Source organism: Geotrypetes seraphini, chromosome 7, assembly GCF_902459505.1.
Source record: "Geotrypetes seraphini chromosome 7, aGeoSer1.1, whole genome shotgun sequence".
In the NCBI taxonomy this organism is placed as follows: domain Eukaryota; kingdom Metazoa; phylum Chordata; class Amphibia; order Gymnophiona; family Dermophiidae; genus Geotrypetes; species Geotrypetes seraphini.
The window spans coordinates 27,245,051-27,264,277 of NC_047090.1; the positions used below are offsets into that span (position 1 = coordinate 27,245,051).

Here is a 19,227-nt window from a genome sequence, read left to right on the forward strand (position 1 = left end):
AGTTCCTTCTGGGTCATATTAGCAATTTATAAATACTCATGTTACAGCAAGAATAAGGATACCTCTTGGATTTTATCAACCACCTTTATGAAATGATTTGCCCGAGTATTCCCTATCTGTCCCAGCATGCTCACAATCTAACTATGATACCTGGAGCAATGGGGAGTCAAGTGACTTGCCCAGGGTCACCTGGGGCAATAAAAAGTTAAGTGACTGACCCAGAATCACAAGGAGCAGCGCTGGGATTGAACTCACAACCTCAGGGTACTAAGGCAGCAACTCTAATCACTAAGCTACTTTGACATCTAAACTGTTTCAAACTGGATATCAGAAAAACATTTTCATTTTTTTATGCTTGCATATAACAGTTTACATTTTTAGTTTACATTTTAATGCATATTATCAAGACTAGCTAGCTAGCAATTTTTCACTTTTATTTCACAATTTACAATAAATGTGCATTAAAAGTCCTTACCAAGTCGTAGTTTAACTTTGGTTAATAGACTGATGTGTGGTAAGTAGATGTTTCTCAAAGGCAGTAATGGACCTGTATGTACAGGATCTTCTAAATGTTGTTCAATAGCTTGCCCAAAAATAAGAAGCTAAAAAGATATACAAATATAGGACAACAAAATATATTCATCCACTGAAATTTATTTCTCATAAATTAATACAATTGAAAATGTGTCTTAGGGCTCCTTTTACAAAGGCACGCTAGCGCCTTAATGCGTAGAATAGATTGAGCAGGCGGTAGATTTTTGGCTAGTGTGCACTAATCCAGTGCGCACGCTAAAACACTTAGCACACCTTCATAAAAGGAGCCCTTAATGTTCTACCTCAACATATGAGGTCTGTGACGTATGGGAAAATACCAGTCCCACTTAAGGTGCCCCTGTGAGGGAGGATGTTTAAGAGACCTAAGGCTGAGAAGCTTAAGCAAGAGAATGCAGTTTGGCCATGGGAAATAAAAACACAGGGCTAGGGAAAGACAGAAAGGCTCAGAGTAGGAAGAAACAAACCTCAAGAGTATTTCTACAGGACATCCATTTAAAGGACCAGAGGGATAGCTAGCTGTGAAGTAGGAAAAGTTTTTACCTTGCAAACTCTGCATACTCTGATTGTTCTATGGTCTGGTATTCTATTCTATTCTGCCACTCTCTGGGTGAAGAAGAACTTCCTTGCGTTTGAAAGGGGATAGATTCCGTACAAACGCAAGGAAGTTCTTCTTCACCCAGAGAGTGGTGGAAAGCTGGAACGCTCTTCCGGAGGCTGTTATAGGGGGGAAAACCCTCCAGGGATTCAAGACAAAGTTAGACAAGTTCCTGCTGAACAAGAACGTGCGCTGGTAGGGCTAGTCTCAGTTAGGGTGCTGGTCTTTGACCAGAGGGCCACTGCGTGAGCAGACTTCTGAGCATGATGGACCACTGGTCTGACCCAGCAGCGGCAATTCTTCTGTTCTTATGCAAGTTCAACTCCTCCTGTGTTCATTGGATTTGTGGTGAATCATCCCAAAAGATCCCTAGCTTACCCCCACAGTAGAATTCCCATGAGCATCAGAGCAGCATACTTTACCTTGGGTTATTTGGTAGGAGAAATCCACTAAATTTATAGTTATGGATGAAATTTCAGTCCCTAGTTGCTTTCTCTCTGACTGTCAAGGCAACCTTTAAAGATAGAAATCATGAGCCAGCACTTGTAACTTAGATCACAGCAGTAAGCTCCATAATGCAGAGGACTCATGCTCAGGTTTCTTGTGGGATAGGGCTGACTGGAACTGGGCATATTGTGAAGGTACTCTCTCCCCAGCTTTTGTCAGCCCCAGAGAAATGCTGAGTGACCCAGGCATGCTGTCTAGGATGGGGATTAAGGCCCCCTTTTATCAAGCCGTGTTAGGTTTTTTTTTTTTTTTAATCATCTGCTGCTGCAGTAGAAGCTCCAACGCTAACAGAAATTCTATGAGCATCGGAGCTTTTACCACATAAGAACATAAGAATTGCCGCTGCTGGGTCAGACCAGTGTTCCATCGTGCCCAGCAGTCCGCTCCTGCAGTGGCCCTTAGGTCAAAGACCAGTGCCCTAACTGAGTTTAGCCTTACCTGCGTACGTTCTAGTTCAGCAGGAACTTGTCTAACTTTGTCTTGAATCCCTGGATGCTGTTTTCCCTCCAGAAGAGCGTTCCAGTTTTCCACCACTCTCTGGGTGAAAAAGAACTTCCTTGCATTTGTACGGAATCTATCCCCTTTTAACTTTAGAGAGTGCCCTCTCGTTCTCTCCACCTTGGAGAGGGTGAACAACCTGTCTTTATCTAGTAAGTCTATTCCCTTCATTATCTTGAATGTTTTGATCATGTCCCCTCTCAGTCTCCTCTTTTCAAGGGAGAATAGGCCCAGTTTCTCACTGTGGGCAGTGAGAAAAATCCCTAAAATGGCTAGATAAAAGGAAGTCTAAATGAAGAGAAAATAGTAGGACATTAAAAAAAAAGGTATTATGCTATTTTCTTACAGTGATGCTCTCATAACTGAAAAAGAAATACAAGTCCATAAAGTAAATGTTCCAACACAACAAAAAGTGAAGATTGTCTTAAATAACAGCTTTGATATTTGGTCTAGAAAATATCCAGTTAGGTCAATTAGCAAAATCTGAGGAAAAGTTTTGGTTAAGAAATTGTTAGCATTTACTTACTTGCTTATTGATCATATTGTTTGCCTGAATCAGGACATTTAAGTGATTCATTTCAGAATGTTTATGGTCTGTGGCAAATATGTCAGCCAGTAACATCAGAGCCTGAACAAGTGTTAACGAAGCCTCAGGAGAAACAAACAGCTTTCCTTCCAGCAAAAAGATTATCTCCTATTTGTGAATATAAAAGAGTTATGGTTTTAATAAGGATGAGAAACAGAGCAACGATCAGGACACATTGACAGTTCCCACTAAGTCACACAAGTTTCAAGTTTATTTAAAATTTCTTATACTGCCTAATCAAGCCTTCTAGACAGTGTACAGAAGCGCTAAAACAATGTGTTAAATAAAATACATTTTAAACAAACAAAACCAAAACCAGGAGTAATGACAACTTTGAAAGACGTTGACAAACAAGAACCAAAGGGAAGGAAGGGTTAGAACTACAATTGATAAAGAGAAAGAGAACATGCAAGGGGAAAAATAACAAAAGGGAGGGCAGCTGAAGGTAAAAACCTTTCTAGGATCTAGGTTGCCCTTAAAAGAACAGTTTAGGTTTCAAAAGCATTGAGAAAGAAAAAATGTCTTTAACTTAATCTTTTTTTTTTTTTTTATAATTCTTTATTCATTTTTTTCATCTTTCATCAAGTATAAAATATTACAACATTTAAAACTTTTACACATCACTTGAATATCTTTCTATTGTCATCGTAAATACATAAATTTATTCCTTCCCCACCCACCCTTCCCACAAATATTTCAATCAAAAATATCATATAAATATTGTATTCCTATCTATTGATTAAACCTTTAATAGAACTTTATACCATCCCCCCTCCCCCCATGTATAAATATATTGTCAGTGGAAAATGATGTCTAATCATTACAATAATTTGTCAATGGCCCCCAAATCTTTTTAAAATAATTATAATTCCCTTTCTGTATAGCAATTATTCTTTCCATTTTGTAAATGTGGCACAACAAATTCCACCAGAGTGTATAGCTAAGATTATTGTAATTTTTCCAATTACTGGTGATATGTTGCATGGCGACTCCTGTCATAATGAATAGAAGTTTATTATTGCATGATGAAATTTGACTTTTTGTTCTCATTGACATACCAAACAGAATTGTATCATATGATAATGCTACATGGTATTCAATTATCATATTACATACAGAAAATTACTCCCTTCCCACCCCATCTTTCCCACTAATATTTTAATCAATAATATCATATAAATATAACCTTCTTATCTAGTGATAAAATCCTTGACAAAACTTTTTACCACCCCCCTCCCCCACACTTGTAAATGAACTCATCTTAACTTCATCTTAAAGTTGGCAAGAGTTGATTTTTCGGGTAAGAAATTCAGGATACTGTTCCAAAGCGGGGGCGCTAAAAGAGAAAATTCTAGACCTCATTGTGCTTATATATTTCAGTTATGTGTGTAACTTTTAATTAGTGTCTGAGCAGTGACTGTCTATTACATGTTAAATGTACAGTGCTGCAAACGCCTTTCAGTGCTATAGTAATCAAGTTTCAAGTTTATTTAAAATATTTGATATAATCGCAATATCCAAATCCAATGTGATTTACAAAATTAAAGATAGAAAAAATAAAAAAAATTTCAACAAACAGGACATTAAAAACAATTATGACGTAAAAATACTGTTGAGAAGGAGGGGGGAAAATTGGATTAAATACAATTCCAAAATAAATGAAAAGGATGGGTAAGGAGACAAAAGGTTAAGGGACGATACCCACTTAATTTCTACTTAACAGTGTTCCTTGTCCCGATAAGTTCCAGAAATAAGATAGTGTAATTATAAATAGGTCAGTTAAAAGGGTCCTTAAACAGCCAACTTTTTAGTAGACCTTTGAACTTAGTAAGTAATTTTTCTTCTTTTATATTGAGAGGAAGCAAGTTCCAAATTTGGGGTGCTGTATCAGAAAAGATCGTAACCCTCCTTGAATAAATAATTTTTAGTGAGGGAATTACCAGCAGGGATTTTTCTTCTGATCTAAGAGATTTTACAGGAGTGTATGGTATTAGAAATCTTTCTAAGAATGCTGGCGCTTTATTTACTAATATTTTATGTGTCAGTAAGGCTATTTTATAAGTAATTCTGTGGTTTACAGGTAACCAATGATTTTCCTTTAACAGTGGGCTTACATGATCAAATTTTTTCCTTTTCATGATAATTTTTATTGCGGTGTTTTGGAGAATTTGTAGTCTTCGTGTTTCTTTTAAGGCAATCCCTTTGTATAGGGTGTTACAATAGTCAATTTTAGAGATGACTAGGGAATGTATTAAGATATTTAATGACGATTTATCGAGGAATGCGGACAGTGATCTAATTAATCTTAACCTGTAGAAACAAGTTCTTACCAATGAACTAATTTGGTCATGGTAACTAAGCTTTTGATAAGCAGTTTTGTGCTCGTTAAAGCCAATTATGGATATTTATCACCAATGAAGTGCCAACTGAGCCAATCAATTTATGAGCGTAAATGACCTGATTCTATAACCATGAGCCCAACTGCACACTTTTCTTTGGGCACCATTTGTAGAATGAATGCGACAGGTTCTGCGGCTTCGCTGTGCGCATGTCCTAAAGAAAGTGAAAGTGCCGATATATCTGCACGTTATTCTGTGCATAAAATTTGTTCCACATGAATTTCAAATTATGCAATCACATCAGTACAATGTAACTGATGAACTAGGAACGAGAAAGCAAGAAGAACAAAAAGCACACATATTTTACATACATCCACAAATCGAGGTAATTGTGCCAAGATATAATAATAATAATAACAGTTTATATACCACAGTACCGTTAAGTTCTATGCAGTTTACAAAAGATTAGTGAAGTACAAGTTGAATTAGCTTAAGGGATGTGGGAACAATAGGGAGAAAGGGCAGGAACACCGTTAGGGAGGGGAAAGAGAGAAGTGGGTCAGCTGTCTAGGTATTTCAGGAATAGGTGAGTTTTGAGGCGTTTCCTGAATACCTCATAAGTGGTGGGCAATAGGAGTTGTTCTAGGTCTTTACCCCATAGAGCTGCTTGATGTGAGAGAAGATGCTCATGGTGTTTTTTTAGTTTGCATCCTCTAACCGGGGGAGAAATGAAATGCAAGTGGGAGCAAATTTAAAAAGAAAAAGATAATATCTAATAGCAAACAGTCAGAACAATGTTTCCCAAACAACTACAGTCAAACCTCGGTTTGTGAGTAAAGCGGTTTGCGAGTGTTTTGCAAGATGAGCAAAATATTCCCGCAAATCGGGCCTCACTGATAGTCTTCCCCGACCTTGAAAAACTAATTGAAACGCGTCGGGGCGAGTTAATGCTGGAGCATCATGTTTAAGCTAAGTTTACACTTTGTACTTTAAAGTAAAGTTTAAAAAGAAAAGAAGAAAAAAGTAAAAATGAATTAAAGTTTGAATCACTGTGTAGTTGGGTACTAATGAGGATTTCAGCCGTTAGATGTTATGCTACACTCACGGCAATCTGAAGATCCCTAAAACTAATCAGTGATTTTTTTGCCATCAGCGATAACCATCCAGTTGTTATGAAGTAACGCTGGAAGAGGCATTAAGCGGTCTAAAGCGTCTACAGAGACGTAATTCACATCATAGGTAGGTGCTGGACATGTAGGCCAGGAAAACCCTGGCCTATACTTGTATTTCTGGCACCTACATACCTTTGCCAGATGTGTGATTCTGTACCCGTCGTCATCGCGTGATTGACACACAATCGACGGCCGCCAACAACGGCGCCGGTTACAGAATCCAGGCCCTAATTTTTATTTGGGCAGAACTGAATGCCTTAACTTCACGAAGTGCACTGGCTCCCAGTGGAAGCGCGAGTTACAGTTATTTTTGCTACAAAGTGTTGTATGGTTTGTTACCGAATTATCTGAAGGATCTTTTTATTTTTTTTACTCCTGTACGTTCACAGTATAATGTGGCCTTACATTTCCCTTGCCCATAGGTTGTGTTTACAAGACACATCATGGGCGATTACTTTCTTATCAAGCCGCTAGCTGGAAATCTGAGTTTCGCACATTAATACTTACCTTTGTTTCGTATTTTCATTTTAGAAAGTTACTTAAGACTTGTTTCAAAAAATTTCTTGTGAAGTAATGATTAATATGGTTATATTGATTACGATTTTGTAGTTCACTATGTGCGTTTTTTCTTATTTTGTTATCCGCATAGAACTGGAAGGTTTTGCAGAATAAAAATAAAGTGTTATGTTATGTTATATTGTAGAGGTAGAATATAAATATTAGAATTAAATGATAAATAATCCCTGCAACTTGAGTTCATTTGGCAGCTCTCCTCTCCTTGAGAGAATTGTATTACTTCTTTTTTGCCTATTAGTATTTTCATTTCATTTGATTTTAGTAAATTTGCATACTGCTTTACCAGTCATCATGAAATGGTGAACAACCTAGGATTCTTGTACAACATGCTACTCTTAAACATTTTTATAATACTGCCAGAATTCCTTCAGTCCCTCCAAACTAGACTCTTTTGAGCTGATTTAGCACAGCAGGGATTCAGCTTATGAAGGAAACCGAGCTGCTGTTTCCATAGTTACCGAATCTGCTGGCAAAAGAATTGTACAATCACGGTAACTAAGCAGAGTCTGTCATATACATGTCTTCCAAAGCAGTGATGTAGGACAAGAATAAGAAACCTACATTTTTCTTAAGCAAGTACCGTGGTTGCCATTTTGGTCTACTGAAATAGTAACATAGTAGATGATAGCAGATAAAGACATGCACGGTCCATCCATTCTGCCCAATAAGATAAATTCATAGCCCTTCTTCTCACAGTGGCCTTAGCACCTGATAAGAACTGGTTATTGAGACTTTTCTTTAAAAACAAACAAAAAGAATTTCTTGGGTATAAGATACAAATGTTTCCAGATCTGTCAAGAGATACACAAAAACGTCGACGTGAATTTCTATTGTTAAACCAGGTGTTATAGCTCTAGGGGTGACTTTCTTTCTTCGTCACCCATGTTCTTCAATTTAGATAGGCGCCTATCGAGTTGGGCACCTCCGAAATAGGTGCTGGTTACAGAATTTGGGCCATAATCTACAACAAAAGGCCATAGATAACAACTCAGACAAGTACTTAGGGAAAAGATAAGACTTCAGTTGTTTCCTAAAGTGTTCATGAGTGAGAAGTAACAGTGAACGAAAGTCTGAAATGAAAGTAGATAATCATGGTATTTCTTACCTTTGCAGCCTTTAACAGAGGGAAATACAAACAGAGCATATGATTTTCTAATATTCTTATGGGATGCAACAGAAAATCTGTCAGCTAAATAAAGTGGGGCTTGGCCATAGATGACTTTGTAACATATGCAACCAAGTTTAAAGATAATGCATACCTCCACGGAGCCAGTGCAACTCATGGTAGAAAGAGGTTACATGATCATATTTCTGTAGACCATAAATCTGTATTACCGCAGTATTCTGGATCAATTGTAATCTGATAATATTTTGCCTAGTTGTAGTTAAATAAGCAATATTACAATAGTCCAGAAGACTCAGTACTAAAAATTGAACCATAAGTCTAAATGCAGAAATTTCAAAGTACGATTTAATAGTATGGAGTTTCCATAATGTGTAGTACCCCTTTTGGATTATGGTGTCGATCTGATTTTTCATAGTTAGATTTTGATCGAAAACAACTCCCAATATTTTTATAGAAGAACAAATCGTGTATTGAATTGTGTTTAACACAATAGATGTTCTTTTGGGAGGAAGCAAGAAAAAAGTAGGTTTTTTCATTATTTTACACCTTCCCCCCATCATGGATATAAAGTACAGGTTTCCCTTCTGCCCCCACATCCAACATCTCTCCCTCTCTCTTCCCTCTACTCCCTAAGCCTCTGTTTCCAACATGTCTTCATCTCTCTATCCCTCCCCTCCACCCGCAGCCCAACAGCTACCTTTTCTCTCTTAATCCACCCCACTTCCTTCCCCAGTATACATCTGAGGCATTGCCAATGGCAGCAGCGATTCATATTCATCGCCTGCAATGGCCCTATAGGCTGCTCTCTACCATATCCTGCCCTTGTTGACATCACTTTCCTCTTTTCTCTCGGGTGGGATGGGACAGAGGGAAACCTGTGGGGCCGGTGCTGGCAGCAAATACTGTATGAATCATCGCTGCAACCAGCAAAACCTTAGAGGGATAACAGGAAAGAATGGGGGGAGGGGGTCAGATACCATTCTACAGTTAGAAGAGAGAGAGAGAGAGAGAGAAAAGAATGAGTTAGGTGTCACTGCTGAGTGAGACCTGACCAAAAATGACCCAGGCCCACCCACAGCCAAACCACTGTTGACATTTGTTTTAAACAGTGGAGCCCAGCCATTCTTGATTCAGGATATATATATATATTTGTGTGGTGGCAGCATGGTAGACTTTGAAAGATAGCAGTGTGCCATGGTACAGGGGAGGCCTGAATAGTGGCCGATCTCCAGGAAAGGCTGTGGCATGGCACAGTAGGGGTTATTTCAGTTATAGCAGTTTGCCATGTTGTGTTTGGCCTTACAGCTAGCATGTAATGTTAAGATACAGCAAACGTATCCTGGGAGATTCCATCTTATTGGAATAAATATATCTGCGATGGGCTTTAGGGAGTTGTGTTCCTTTTATTAGAAGAACTTATTTTAAAATATATTAGATTATAGATCAACCAATTATTTGTCCCACATCCCACATAAGAACGTAAGCAACGTCTCCGCTGGGTCAGACCTGAGGTCCATCGCGCCCAGCAGCCCGCTCGCGCAGCGGCCCAACAGGTCCAGGACCTGTGCAGTAATCCTCTATCTATACCCTTCTATCTCCTTTTCCAGCAGGAAACTGTCCAATTTAAATGCAAAAGCTAGGTGATTCCTCGCCCACCACAAAAGATGTCCTATTGGGCTGGGGACCCCTGTTGCTTCAAAACTAGTGAGGAAACCCAACAAAATTATGCAAGGCAAATTATATTCCTGGTTCCCCTCCCTCTAATAATAACAACAGAATTTATCATTCATCCATACCTTTTAAGTTCACAATGGAAAACAATACAAGAAGCTGGACATTTCCAGGAATTTACAGCAGTAGTCAAAACAGGTAAGTAAACAGCCTTAAATTTATAGCATTAGGGGCCCCTTTTACAAAGCTGCAGGAGCGATTTTCCCACAGCAAATGCACCGAAGCCCATAGCAATAGATCTGAGAAATTCGGATTAAAAAAAATTATTTTCCATATTTGGCAGCTTGGTATGACGATACTAGTTCAGTTTTAATCTTTTAACACCTCTTGGAGATGGAAAACAAAAGATTTTCCTTCAGGTTTTCAGAAAGTTTGTCTCCTTTCCTAAAATGATTTTGAGAATGGAAATATTCCTTTTTCTTTTTTTTTATTCTTTATTCATTTTATAATTCACAACAAATGTACAGTAAATATCAAACAATTAGAATACAATATCACTTGAAAATCTACCATATCATACAACAAAAAGATATAACCCCCACCCCTTCCCACTTCCATATACAACAAAAAATATACCACATGAATATAATATCTCATTTGGTCTTGATGAGAATGGAAATATTCCAGTACAATACTGTAAAACACTTTATACAGGAAGCAGGATAATTTTAAAAGAATCTTTGCTTCGATTGGAAGCCATTGAGATTTTACAAAATATGGCATTATCCTATCTGATTTACTCAAAGAATAAATTATATGTAATGCTGTGTTCTGTATTGTCTGTAATTTTTTACATACTTACTTTGAACAGCCTACTTATGCAATATTGCAGTAGTCAGGTTGACTTCAAATTATGGATTGCACTACAAGTTTGGAATGATCAGTATTAAAGTATTTACAAAGCTGAGTTTTCTCAGTAAGAAAAAGGTTGTTTTCGGATTAATTGGTTTATTTGGGAAATCTATAGTCGGAAAATTGTCTAAGTAAAAACCTAAGTCCCCCTTTTATCAAGCCACAACTCACACAAACTCAGCTCTATCCTCCTTCACAGAACTCATACACCTCAGCTCAACAGCCCACAAGCAGGTTAATTTTCAGCATTATTCATGAAATCAAACATTTACAGGAAATATTATTTCAAAAATATTCACTCCTTACACACACACACACACAAACTCTAGAGCTGACATACAGCAGACACATAATTTCCTCATCAATTCCATGTTCTGCCTTAAACTCTCTGCTCTCCAGGTCACAATAACAGTCCTGGGGCTCTTAATGAGACAGCTGCTACTCAGTGCAGTTTCCACCAAGCTTCCTGCCTCTTTTTCAGGCTCTGTGAATAGGCCCAGTCTCTGAGCAACTCTTAGCATTTCCCTTCGACCTTTTCCCTGTAAATGATTTAAATTTATTATTTTCTTCCTGTTACACTTTTATCTACTCTGTTCCCTCAGCCTTCTAAGAGCGAAACAAAGAGCATGTTACTTATGTCTGGGCTCATAGGTATCTCCATCTCCCCCTATACCCCACTTCTGAGGATGCAGTAAAAAGAGGCCCCCAGAGACAACTGCTTCTTTTACTCTTAAGGGCAATATAGCATGGTTAACTTATTACTCCACTTCAAAGGTTAATAAATAGAAACAAAACAAAATAGTATGATACCTTTTCTACTACACTAGAATTGTCAAAATGTATTGTTAGTGCAATAAAAAAAGGTATCATATTATTTTTCTTATTTTGTGTGTTTTGTTTAATGTGTATCTATGAACAATAAAAAGAGGCACTGGAGATGTCAGAACCAACTTGTGGCCACAATGTCTTTATTTAACAGTTTATACCATAGAACAATGGTGAGTCCTATAAACTATAGCAAACAAAGTCCCAACTAGGATCCAAGTTTCGGCGACTCCTCAGGGGACAATAGAAAACTTATAGCGTATGAACGTGTCGGTGTCTCTGCTCCAGGAAAGAAGCACGAGCAGAGACACCGACACGTTCATACGCACTGTTCGCAGTACGCTATAAGTTTGCTATTGTCCCCTGAGGAAGGTGACGGAGTCGTTGAAACTTGGATCCTAGTTGGGACTTTGTTTGCTTTAATTTTTAGGACTCACCATTGTTTTATGGAATAAACTGTTAATTAAAGACATTGTGGCCACAAGTTGATTCTGACATCTCTTTTTGTTGTTTGCTTTGCTGTTGTTCGAGGCTTGATACCGTCTTTCCTTTTCCCCTATCTATGAACAATGGCACATCTTATTATTTTACCTAACCCTTCCTCCCTTTCTTTCTCTTCTCTGGTTTAAGCAGCAGGAGTAACACTCTGACCTCTGTTGTGCCTGTAAGACACAGATATCAAAGTCGGTCCTCGAGGGCCGCAATCAAGTCGGGTTTTCAGGATTTCCCCAATGAATATGCATGAGATTTATTAGCATACAATGAAAGTAGTGCATGCAAATAGATTTTGAGCATATTCATTGGGGAAATCCTGAAAACCTGGCAGGATTGCGGCCCTCGAGGACCGACTTTGACACTCCTGCTGTAAGAAAGAGGAGTGATTCAAAGGGAAAAAGCAGTAAAGAAAGCAGACTTTCACAGCTAGACAGATCTCAACATATATACTTCATGGCTTCATCCTGTCACCTAAAGAAATAAATTAGCAAAACTCTAAACTTCAAGCTGGATTGTTGTCAGAGCAAAAGGGGGAAAATTTCCCTCTCTCCTCAAGCACAGCAACAGAGGGGGAAAAAAGTGTTGGGGGAAGGTGTTGGAGGAGCTAAAAATATTTTTTTTTTAAATCCCAAAATAGTGGAGGAAAAAAGACTAGTTTCTAACAAGAAATTCCATAAGATAACTAGGGAGAAAGGGACTTTAAAAGAAACTGTAGAGGCCAGCTCTTTATGGGCCAAGCTCCAGCAGAAATCTGAAGAAAAGGAGGAAAGTGTTGGAAAGCTAATTGCAGACAGAGGCATTATTATTTCAAAAGAATGTGGAGTGCCAAACATAATCTACCCCATATTCAGCATTAATTTAACAAAACAGAAACTCTTGGCCAGTGAAATAGCATTTAGCCAGCTAAGCACTAATATTTAGCACAAGATGGCCGCTTAATATTGGTGCTTAGCGTCTAGCCTGGTGACCAGCTATGTCATGCAACATAGCCAGTTAGTGCTAATATTTATTGGCTGACTGGCTAAGTTTAGCGGCAAGACAGAACCACATAAATAGTAGGTCTGTCTTTGGCTGTTATAACTTAGTTAGTCAGCCGATGTCCAGCTATGTCATAAGCAGCTTATAAAACCTAGAAATTCAATGTCAGTGGCCAGATACAGCCTGGCATTGAATTTCTGAGTTCACCACCAACCACACGAGTCAGCTCGGCTAACTCCCACAGTCTGAATATTGGGCCCAATACAAATTGTCCCTCCCTGGACATAAACGAAGGACCTTGCTTGAAATTATGGAGTACTCAACAGTTGCTACATCCAAAGACCCCTAAAGTAACAGACATATTGAGTCAGACCAATGGAAAGTTAATCCCTATAGTTTGCTTGCTTCTCTGTATTACTACATTCTTTTCTTGAAAACTGAACAAAAACAATCCTAATATAGTACCATGACAAACTGGGCAACATGAGATGAAGTTGCTCAAGACTCGACCTTTTTCCTTATTGTATGCTTTTATATTTGTCATTTTAGCTCTTGTCTGAGATTTATTTGCTTATAGGGCTTCTGAGTATATAATCTGTGCAAAAGGTAAACTCTTAACTGCAGTCACGTACCCTGAGAAATCGTTTGATGCCCTTCTTTGGACGTCCTTCCTGAAGATCAAGTAGAACGGCTTCTAACATCAGTTTAGCTTGTGTTTCTATACCACCAAAAGCATCGGCCTCCACTATTGCCTCTGTTATTAAGCTAGAGCAGTCCAATATATTCCATTCTATAAAACCAGAAAAAAAAATCACTCTTGTAGCATTTTTTTCTTTCACAATGTTTGTGTCATCTATGCAGCACCGTTATTTTGCTAAAAATTCATTTAAACTGTGATACAGTATAACAAATAATACTGTAATATGAGAGAGGATAATACAACTGATAAAATAACTGATTACTATGGGCTCCTTTTACTAAGGTGCGCTAGGGCTTTAACGCACGGAATAGTGCGTGCTACATTGCTGCGTGAGCTAGACCTTAACGCCAGCATTGAGCTGGCATTAGTTCTAGAAGCGCAGTGCGCGGTAATTTCCTGTGTGCGCCAAAAACGCTAGCGCTCCTTAGTAAAACGAGCCCTATGTACACATTTGGTTCATAGTCTGTCGCGCATGAGATACCAGCGCGCCGACAATCCAGCGCTGAAATTCGGCGCATACTTTTTCCAGTAGAGTCAGTTTCTAAGAAAGAACGCTGCTCCATCATACAAGGCCTAATTCAGCTACAGGAACCTCTACATCAGGGGTAGGGAACTCCGGTCCTCGAGAGCCGTATTCCAGTCGGGTTTTCAGGATTTCCCCAATGAATATGCATGAGATCTATTTGCATACACTGCTTTCAATGCATATTCATTGGGGAAATCCTGAAAACCCGACTGGAATACGGCTTTCAAGGACCAGAGTTCCCTATCCCTGCTCTACATTAATCAATTCCAAAAGCTGGGGCTTTGTATGTGGGCCATATGTCATTTTCCTTATTGCCCAGTCTGGTGAAGAGGCAAACACATCTACAAACTAATCATACCTCCTCAATGCTGGACCACCGGAGACCTAAGGTAGACCAGGAGGGGAAGGGCGAGACCGGGAGGGGTGGGCTATATACATCTTTTTACCCAAACTACATACACAATTTCTACTATGGGGAAAATTTTCACACTATGCTCATAAAATCCTTTTGAAAACTACCCACTGGTATAAAGATAAACATAGAAACATAGAAGATGACGGCAGAAAAGGGCTACAGCCCATCAAGTCTGCCCACTCTGCTTACCCACCCCCTGTCTATGCCCTAATGACCCAATTTCCTTATCTTGACCCTCGTAGGGATCCCACATGGGTATCCCATTTATTCTTATAGTCTGGCACGCTGTCTGCCTCGATCACCTGCACTGGAAGCTTATTCCAATGATCAACCACTCTCTCTGTGAAGAAATACTTTCTGGTGTCGCCATTAAATTTTCCGCCCCTGAGTTTGAGCGGGTGCCCTCTTGTGGCCGAGGGTCCCTTGAGAAAGAAAATATCATCTTCCACTTCGACACGTCCCGTGAGGTACTTAAATGTTTCGATCATGTCTCCCCCTCTCCCTACGTTCCTCAAGAGTGTAGAGCTGCAATTTGTTCAGTCTCTCTTCGTACGAGAGACCCTTGAGCCCTGAGATCATCCTGGTGGCCGTCCGTTGAACCGATTCAATTCTGCGCACATCTTTACTGTTGATGTTGTGCCCAATTTTTCTGATGCAAGGCTTTTGCTGGAAAGCAGCATTTATAGGTTTCACACTGGTTGTTGCCAAACCCCACTCTAACCATACACCTGGGAATACCACCCTTCAATCCAGTTAAAAGAACTCTGTGTCCTTTTAGCCACACAGAGAGTAGGCAATTTTTAGACCCAAGTGAATAGCTATGAGTCTTAGCCTAAATACCAAATGTGAAAAGAGTTCCATACCTTTTATGAGTCCAATGCCATGTACTTTTTTTACTAGTGAAGCGATTAGTGCAAGACGACATCTAAACCACAAGTGTATGTTCAAACGATCTCTAACTTCTCTGTTATGAGGCAACTGTAAATTATCAGTAACAGTACCATATGCAGAACTCTAGAAGAAAGGCAGAATATAATAAAATGCTGTGACAGAAAAACAATGACCAAATAACACATTCCTTCCTAGATCTGAAACATGTTTTATTATAAATTTATGTACAAGAAGAAAGAAGAAAAGAAGGTCCCAGGTCTTGTAGTCTAACAGAACATAAAAGAGGCACAGGAGATGTCTTGAACCAACCTTAAGTTACATATGCTTTATTGAAATCAACGAGTATCCATAAATTTTTTTTTTAAAGTCCTTCACATATAGTACAAGTAAAGTCCCAACAAGGATCTGCCCTTTTTCAGAGAACGTTTTGGTAGAAATGCTGTCAAGCTACACAAGTCCTTTGTTGTCCCCTGAGGAAGGCGGCGGTGTCGCCGAAACATGGATCCTTGTCGGGACTTTGCTTGTACTTTATGTGAAGGACTTAAAAAAAAAAAAAATTTGGATACTCGTTGATATCAATAAAGCATATGTAACTTAAGGTGAGTTCAAGATATCTCCTGTGTCTCTTTTGTGTTGTTTTATTATAAATTTTAAAATAAAATAAAACAAATATACCAGCAGGTAGTATAACTATGATTAAAACTTTAGAGGCTCTTTAACTAAAATGCAAGAAAGTTTTGCAATTAGGGCTGTACTGAATATTCGTATTCGATTCAATTCAATCCTGAATAGTGTCCCAAACACATTATTCATATTTGGCCAAACAGTGATTTAATTTTGAATATGAATAATCCAGGGCTCTATTGTGCTAAATCCTGCTATAATAAACACTTGATCTCTGATTTCACGTTGCTGCTTTTATTATTTGTTATTTTAAAGCTCAATGGCCATTCATATTCAGTATTCATATTCATCTGAATAATATTTTTCATTATTTATATTCAGTTGAGTAGTAAAACATTCTATTTGGTACAGGGTTGGAAGGAAGTTGGCATCTAAATAGAGAATAAACTTTGTAGAACTGTTTGGTCAAACCAACTATTCTGTCTGGAATAATTCTCCAAACAATAGTGGGATGTGAAGATGTGAATTTAGGAAGGACCAGGTGGTTTCTTTACAGATGTCCTCAATAGGAGTGGAACATAGATAGGCTACTGAAGTCACCATTGCTCGAACTTTAAATGCAGTGAAACGGCCTTTAAGCATCAGCCCAGCCTGAGCAAAGCAAAAAGAGATATAGTCTGCCAGCCATTTGGAGATGGTTCTCTTGGTTATGGGAGCTCCAAGTCTGTTAGGATTGAAGGAGAGGAAAAGCTGAATGGAAGCTTTGAGAGCTTTGGGACGATTCAAGTAATAAGCAAGAGAACGTTTGCAGTCCAATATGTAGAACGCAGCTTCACTAGGGTGAGAATGATGTCTTGGAAAGAAGACAGGAAGAACTACAGACTGGTTCAGATGAAATCTGGAGATGACCTTTGTGAGGAATTTCGGATGAGTACGAAGAACTACCCTATCATGGTAAAATGTTGTATAAGGTAGATCTGGAACCAGTGCTTAAAGCTCATTGACTTGGCGTGCAGATGTGAGAGTTATGAGGAATACTACTTTCCAAATAAGACACTTGAGAGATGACGCTCAGAGTGGTTCAAATGGAGGCTTCATTACATAAAATAACATATCATAAGTCTTTTACTTGTATACCGCACAATGCCTTGCAGTTCTAGGCAGTGTACAGAAAGAATACATCAGGAAGATATTAATATTGAAGATAGATAAAAACATAATAATAAGGCTCAAAGATATTCCCTGTCTGGGATCCCAATCTATGTTGTGCAGCCTGAAAATGAGATAGGAACTATGTACACATAATAGAAAGAAGAAAACAATATTATAAACACAATAAAAGGTACATTCTGTTTAAAGGAAGAAGAGATGGAATGGGAAAGAAAAGAAAAAAAGTAAGAAAACATTAAGCTGTTAGTAATAAAATTTCCCTATCTGTCCCAAACTGATATGAAGCATATTTACTAGGAAAGAAAGATAATTAAAGCAGGTAAGATAACATCTCAGATCAATCTGCACTAAGGCAGAAAAGTTAAATACCTGAGAGTGAAAAGGTAAAGTAATTTATACAGTGTAAATAAAAGAAACAGATCAAATTTAACATAAGAAAAAATAATACGCAAATTCAGTATGAATTAACAAGATAATAAATAAACAAACTCAGAAAAAATAAAAAGTAAAACTTTAGTTCAGTCCAAATAACAGCGAAGTGAAGTGTTGACAGCAGACCCTTCTCCGACAGCATCATCCGATCTCCCGATAACCTCCAACTTTGAGAACAGGTCAAACAGGGCAGGGCTCAACATCAGGCCATCAGCCTGGAGAAGCAGCGATCCTCCCGCTATTATCTCACTCATAGCAATGGGCCACAAGCATCGGCAGACAAGGGGTACAACAGCCTGAAGACAGGAGGCCCGACAAAGACCTTGCCTCAATATAAAGGACACCTCCACCGCACCTCTATGGAGCATATCATCAGGTATTGCTAGAGAGGCTCTTGATTTTCTGTCGATACCGTGGTGGCTGACATTGCTTCGTCCAGTGGCCAAAGATAGGTTAGGGCCCAGCGCCGTTGAGACTGTTAGAACCAACGGTCAGACCCCAGAGGAATGGAATAGAATAAATTAAACTCCTGTCTTGCTTCGACAGTTAAATTGGGTCAAAAACAAAAGAATAGAACAAATAAAATCAAAGGAGACTTGGGAGTACTGGTCAACAAGTCAATGAAGCCATTTGCGCAATGTGCGGCGGCAGCAAAAAGGCCGAACAGAATGCTAGGAATGAATAAGAATTGAATCACAAACAAATCTGAGAAGATTATCATGCCACTGTACCAGGCCATGGAACGGCCTTACCTGGAATACTGCATCCAGCACTGGTTGCCGTACATGAAGAAGGACACAGTACTACTCGAAAGGGTCCAGAGAAGAGCCACTAAAATGGTTAAGGGGCTGGAGGAGTTGCCGTACAGTGAGAGATTAGAGAAACTGGGCCTCTTCTCCCTTGAAAAGAGGAAACAGAGGGGACAAAATTGAACCATTCAAGATAATGAAGGGAATAGTCTTAGTAGATAAAGACAGGTTGTTCACCCTCTCCAAGGCAGAGAGAACGAGAGGGCACTCTATAAAGTTAAAAGGGAATAGAATCCGTACAAACGTAAAGAAGTTCTTCTTCACCCAGAGAGTGGTAGAAAACTGGAACGCTCTTCCGGAGGCTGTTATAGGGGAAAACACCCTCCAGGAATTCAAGACAAAGTTAGAAAAGTTCCTGATGAACCAGAAGGTACGCAGGTAGGGCTAGTCTCAGTTAAGACACTGGTCTTTGACCTAAGGGCCGCTGCATGATAAGACTGCTGGGCATGATGGACCACTGGTCTGACCCAGCTGCAGCAATTCTTATGTTTTAAAAAAGATTAAAAACTCACATAAGATGGGAATAAAAACTATAAAATAAAAAAAGACAAACAAGGAGGGGAGGCAACTTTTCCAACTGCCTATCCCGGAGCCATCCTGGGGGAAAAAAAAGTAGAAAGTACATTAAGGTCCCAGGTTACCAGAGGAGGTTTGAAAGGTGGCTTAGTATGGTAAAGGCCTTTCATGAATTTGGAAACCAAAGGATGTAGAGACCGCTACTACTATTTATTATTTCTGAAGCACTTTTAGACGCACGCAGTGCTGTACGTTAAACACACAAAGGACAGTTCTTTTTTTTTTTTTTTTTGTAATCATTTTTATTAG

General features: G+C 38.9%; 1 protein-coding gene across 5 annotated transcripts in view; it reads right to left on the reverse strand.

The window, feature by feature from the left end:
* The window catches only part of CFAP54 (cilia and flagella associated protein 54), a 440,387-nt gene that overhangs the window by 80,057 nt on the left and 341,103 nt on the right, over positions 1 to 19,227 (reverse strand). For all 5 annotated transcript variants that reach the window (XM_033951153.1, XM_033951154.1, XM_033951152.1 and 2 more), the window contains 4 exons: positions 15,340 to 15,490; positions 13,468 to 13,625; positions 2,682 to 2,849; positions 476 to 602 (listed from right to left, as the gene is read on the reverse strand). In XM_033951153.1, coding sequence (XP_033807044.1) covers positions 476 to 602; positions 2,682 to 2,849; positions 13,468 to 13,625; positions 15,340 to 15,490 — 604 coding nt within the window. The remainder of the gene's footprint in view (positions 1 to 475; positions 603 to 2,681; positions 2,850 to 13,467; positions 13,626 to 15,339; positions 15,491 to 19,227) is intronic.